Source organism: Montipora foliosa, unplaced genomic scaffold (assembly GCF_036669935.1).
Source record: "Montipora foliosa isolate CH-2021 unplaced genomic scaffold, ASM3666993v2 scaffold_381, whole genome shotgun sequence".
In the NCBI taxonomy this organism is placed as follows: Eukaryota; Metazoa; Cnidaria; class Anthozoa; order Scleractinia; family Acroporidae; genus Montipora; species Montipora foliosa.
The window spans coordinates 45001-50000 of NW_027179681.1; the positions used below are offsets into that span (position 1 = coordinate 45001).

A 5000-nucleotide genomic window follows, 5' to 3' on the forward strand; every position below is an offset into this window, starting at 1 on the left:
TTAGCTAGAATCATTCAACCTGAATTTCATTTTGTTGTGTGCCGACTTCATTATTAGTATTGTTATACGTTTATAGTTGTCACCTCAATAATCTATAGATATTCTACTGTAGGTAGTACTTGTGTACTTCATGCATTAGTTGATTAATGTCAATAATATTTCATAGAGCTGCGTTTGTCATTGTTCATTTCTTTTTTTTAATCACCAGCTTCCTGATGATCCATTACTGATCATTGGTCCAGGGAAATTAGGAAAGTGGTTGCATGAATATGATACCGTGTGTGAAGACATCAGTTACAGGTTTGTCCTAATAATAGGAATCTTTCAATGAGAAAGATTCAAAGGGTTAAATTAAGGCACTACTATGCCAACATTCTTGTGGTTAATTCTATTGATACAGACGATGTACAGTGCCATGCGACCAACTTACTTCCTTCTATCTTTCTTTGTATCTTTGCCTTTTTTCATCATTGGAATGGTATGCAACCAGATGAGTACATGTATTTAGCATGGGATTGGAGACAGGGAAAACATTCGGCTTTGGTGAATGTATCCTGGGTCCAATTCTGGTACATGCAAGCATCATGCAAGTATGGGGGTTGAGTTTGTGGATTCTCCATTCTGATAGAAAAGAGGTTGTCTCTGATAGATCAGTTTTGGCCTCTTATCCATAACCAAGATTTGATTACACTAGTTGTAGATACATGTCTTATTTACAGTTTTCCTAATAATTTGTATAGCACTTGTGTGCTGCTGGATTGGGGAGCTGGTGAGCCTTTAATAACCCATTGAGTGAGACTTAACCCATTGACTCCCAGGGGCTCCCCATTGACGAGTAAAATTGTCTGGCGTTAGACAGAGTTAAATACTGGCCAGTTTAGGCTGGTTTGGACGTCAAAGGGTTAACAGACAATTTCACTCTTCAAATGGGGGCATCCTGTGGCATACTTTTGAGGTGTCAATGGGTTAATTTGGTCTGGTGGAGCTAGAGAGCAACCAGGCATGGCAACAGTAACCCTGTCCAAAATATGGGAGCTGACAGTAAAGCTTGATGGTTGAGCAAGCAAAATGGTTTTACAGCCAGGTCAGTTGAATAGCAAGTAAGTGACCTTGTGATGCCAAAAGGGGTGATTTCTGTCATGCAATGTCTCGATATGTCAACCTGGACATAAAATGTAGGTCTTCTCTAAAATCAAGTGCCATGATTTGATTTATTTACTATAATTACCACTTTTATCGTTTTGCAATATGTAGGTTTGTAGACAGCAGTGATTTGGTTGATCATAGAGATGGTGATTACTGGAATGTTTATGGTCATCTTCAAGCACAAAAGGTTTGTAATGGACCGTAGCGGTGATGATGGTGATATCATAAATTTTGTGGGATTCATAATGCACAGGGCATAAAAAGAAGATAATGACCTTGGTGTGACAACCATGAGGTGATCATGATGTTTGTCTAAAAATGAAAGTTATTTTCAAACAAACATCCTGATGATGATTGTGACAACATCGTTTTCGACACCACAATCTGCATGACTTCAGACCAGATGACTCAGTTAGAAGCCTTGGCTCTTAGCTTGCATGCCGAAGTCCCTGGTTCAAAGCATACCCTGAGACCACTTTTAACCCGTTGAGTCCTAGGGTTTCCCCATTGACGAGTAAAATCGTCTGGCGTTAGACAGAGTAAAATACTAATTCTGGGTAGTTAAGACCAGTTTATGCATCAAAGGATTAACTCACATACAAGTTCGTGTATCCCCAGGGCTGCAGTTTTGCAATTATTATGATAAGTGTCATGAGGTGTCCTGTTTCAGAGTCTTAGGGTCAACAATCTGTGTAGTTCTGGAGTTATTCTTGTTTGCCTTATGACATTCTTAATGTTAGGTTATGACCGTCCGAGTGGATCACTGTTCTGAAGCATATGGTTTGATACTAAAGCACCGACATGGATGGAAGATTGTGTATTCTGGGGACACTCGCCCATGCCCAGGACTAATTAAGGCTGGTATGGCTATGATCTTTACTGTTTTTACTTTTTCAGAAATGTGGTTTTGTGTTAGTGCACTTTATAAGTGCACTACACACTATGTCACCGGGTTGTAAGAGTGAGTGAGTGAGTGTAAGTCTGTGGTGGCAAATAGGCCTGCAGCACGTGCATACGGTAAATCACGAAAATATTAAAGTGGTCTGTTGTTTCAAATTTTGTAGTGTCGCCAGCGTGCGATGAAAATCACAAGTCTAGCAACCCTTGAACTGGCGACACGACAGCTGAAAAAATGGCAGAAAAAAAATCGCGAGAAATTGAATGTACCACCAAAGTAAAACCTTGTTAAAAATGTCACTTCAACTCTAATTGAAAGCTCTCATAAGTGACCATTCCCGTAAACGAAGAAAGAAGTTTCCAGTTTTTAATAGGTGCATTCCCAAACGTTATCTTTTCTACCATCAATAATAATTTAAGAATCCCAGAGACTTTTGCTGAAAGCTGTCGTAAGCGACCACCCTCTATTGTTTATAATTTTGGTCGCTTACATGTACGAGAATCGGCTCTCACAAAGTCCCGGGGTGGTCTCCTACGAGGGCCTTTTTCGAACGTTAACTTAAATGTAAAAGGTAAATGCTCACTGCAAACTTTCGATAAGCACTTGAAATTTCACTATGTCACAACGAAATTTCGCTCCAAAATTTGTGTGCCTGTTGCAAAAGTTACACAAATTTTCGCTTTGACTGAACTAGTATCCCCTAAACAGTGCTCACTGCTGTTTGTGCTAATTTTGTTTAATAATTTAAGGTAAGGATGCTGATCTTCTCATTCATGAAGCTACTCTAGAAGATGAACTCAAAGCAGAAGCTGTTTCAAAGAGGCACAGGTAAAAAAATAGTGATTTTAGTCATAAAATTAATAAAAATTGTTCTCAAAAGAAAAATGATTAATTGGTTACACTAAAAGGCCTTCAATGCTACTAGCCTTTTATTATTATTTTTATTTCACCAGTAATCGTAACTTTCACAAAATCCTTGTAACTGATTGGGTATCAACAGCCCTGATTTCAGCATTTAATAGGACAGTTTGTAATGGGCCATTTCCGAGTTGATCTTTGTCTTGGTTTCGAAGTGAGTCTGGTGCTCAACTATTGAAAGGGAAATGAGTTTGATTTGCTTAAGAATACGCAACTCATTTCCATTTGAATGGTTCTGTACCAGGACTTGCTTTGAAACCAAGGCATGCAGCAACTCAGAAATGGGCTATTGGACACCTTGTAATTGGACAGTTGTACATGTCATCAAGCGCACTAGTTGTACTTGAATCATTTATGTTTTTCCAGAGCTATTAAAAAAAAACTAACAAAAGTTGAGCAGATTAAGTTATTAAAATTTTATCACTGTCATCTTCTCGTATTTTGTCATAATTACAATAATTATTTATAATTGGACTTTGTCGTACAATTTAGGGAGTAATTGTACTCAAAATTGTAAATTTTGAATTACTCCCTGTCGAGTGAATAATTTGTACTCCATTCAATCCTATTATAACCATTATTAATCTTTTTGCTTGGATATCTCAATATTTCTCTTTGACTTCATGCCTAGACTTGCCACAAGTCAACCTTACGAGAATCCCAGGAGAAAATGTTTTGCCGAGCACCTTGAAAATGCTTGCAATAGAAAAACATTCAAGGCCTGCATTTGGTGCCAAGCCCTGAAACATTTTCGGGTGAACATACATACAAGAAGGACTTAAAGTGACATACTGTACACAATAAAAAAGAAGACCAGTATGGGCAATTAATTTATCTTTCAGCCTTTCTTAGAGCTTTCAAAATACATTAAATTTATGTATTTTGAAGGATAATGAATTTGACATAATGTGTCATATAAAGAAATGTGCGGATTTGACTGCTTGTCAGACTAATAGACCATATTCGTATTCTCGGTATTGGACTGGAACTAGCTTGCAGTGGAGGCTAATGTGGGGGAATCTTTTCAAATGCAAATACTTTTTAATATATTCCCCCGCATCAGCCTCCATTGCAAGCTAGTTCCAGTCCAATACTGAGAATACGAATATGGTCTATTTTGAGTTGTTTTTTTTTTCAGTACGACAACAGAAGCCATTGAGAGTGGTGTAAAGATGGAGGCAAAGTTTATAATGTTGAATCACTTCAGTCAGCGCTATCCTAAGATTCCTTTATTCAGTGAATGCTTCACAAAATGTACAGGGATCGCATTTGATCACATGAGGGTAAGATAATGTTACCTATGACCTAAAATCTACCGGTAATGAAAGTGAATAAAATATAAAAACATTTGAAGAACTCTTTACAATTAAGATCAATTTGGTACATGTGTGTGTTACACAATGTACCTTTCACTCCTGTAAGGGCCACTGAGACTTACATGTTAGATTTTACTCTGTCTAACACCAGACAATTTTACTCGTCAAATTATGGGGAACCCCATGTCCCCATTAGATTTTGTTAACCCTTTCACTCCTGTGGGGTTCCCCATTGACAAGTAAAGTCGTCTGGAATTAGACAGGGTAAAAATCTCTAAGTCTCACTGGCCCTTACAGGAGTGAAACCTTGGGTTAAGGGTGTAAGCAGTTAACATAGTGGTTGATGGTTTTGTATTTTTTTGCAGGTTCATGCAAGTAATTTTGCAAGAATTCCACAACTCCTAGAGCCACTGAAAAAAGTGTTTGCAGAGGAAATTGATGAGATGAACAAAAAGTAAAAAATTACATTGAGCTCAAGATTGGTTAACCTTTGAAATCTTTCTTAACTTTAATCATGTACAGTATTAATATTGATAAATACTACTTGACTTTTCGAAAAATCATAATCTTTTTTGCATATTCTAAGTAAATTTCATTGCAAAAATTCTCACTTTTAGTAAAAATGAAGGTGCATAATTAAAACTCGATATCTAAGCATGACTGATTAGAAAAGAACGCTCCAAACCAAAGACAAAATATTGATTTGATGATAAGTTCATTTT

General features: G+C 37.2%; 1 protein-coding gene across 1 annotated transcript in view; it reads left to right on the top strand.

The window, feature by feature from the left end:
• Positions 1 to 5000, top strand: part of LOC137987695 (zinc phosphodiesterase ELAC protein 2-like) — an 18238-nt gene extending 13238 nt beyond the window's left edge. Inside the window, exons 9-14 of the mRNA XM_068833764.1 lie at positions 209 to 300; positions 1255 to 1333; positions 1887 to 2007; positions 2794 to 2872; positions 4101 to 4245; positions 4644 to 5000. Coding sequence (XP_068689865.1) covers positions 209 to 300; positions 1255 to 1333; positions 1887 to 2007; positions 2794 to 2872; positions 4101 to 4245; positions 4644 to 4736 — 609 coding nt within the window. The 3' untranslated portion in view covers positions 4737 to 5000. The remainder of the gene's footprint in view (positions 1 to 208; positions 301 to 1254; positions 1334 to 1886; positions 2008 to 2793; positions 2873 to 4100; positions 4246 to 4643) is intronic.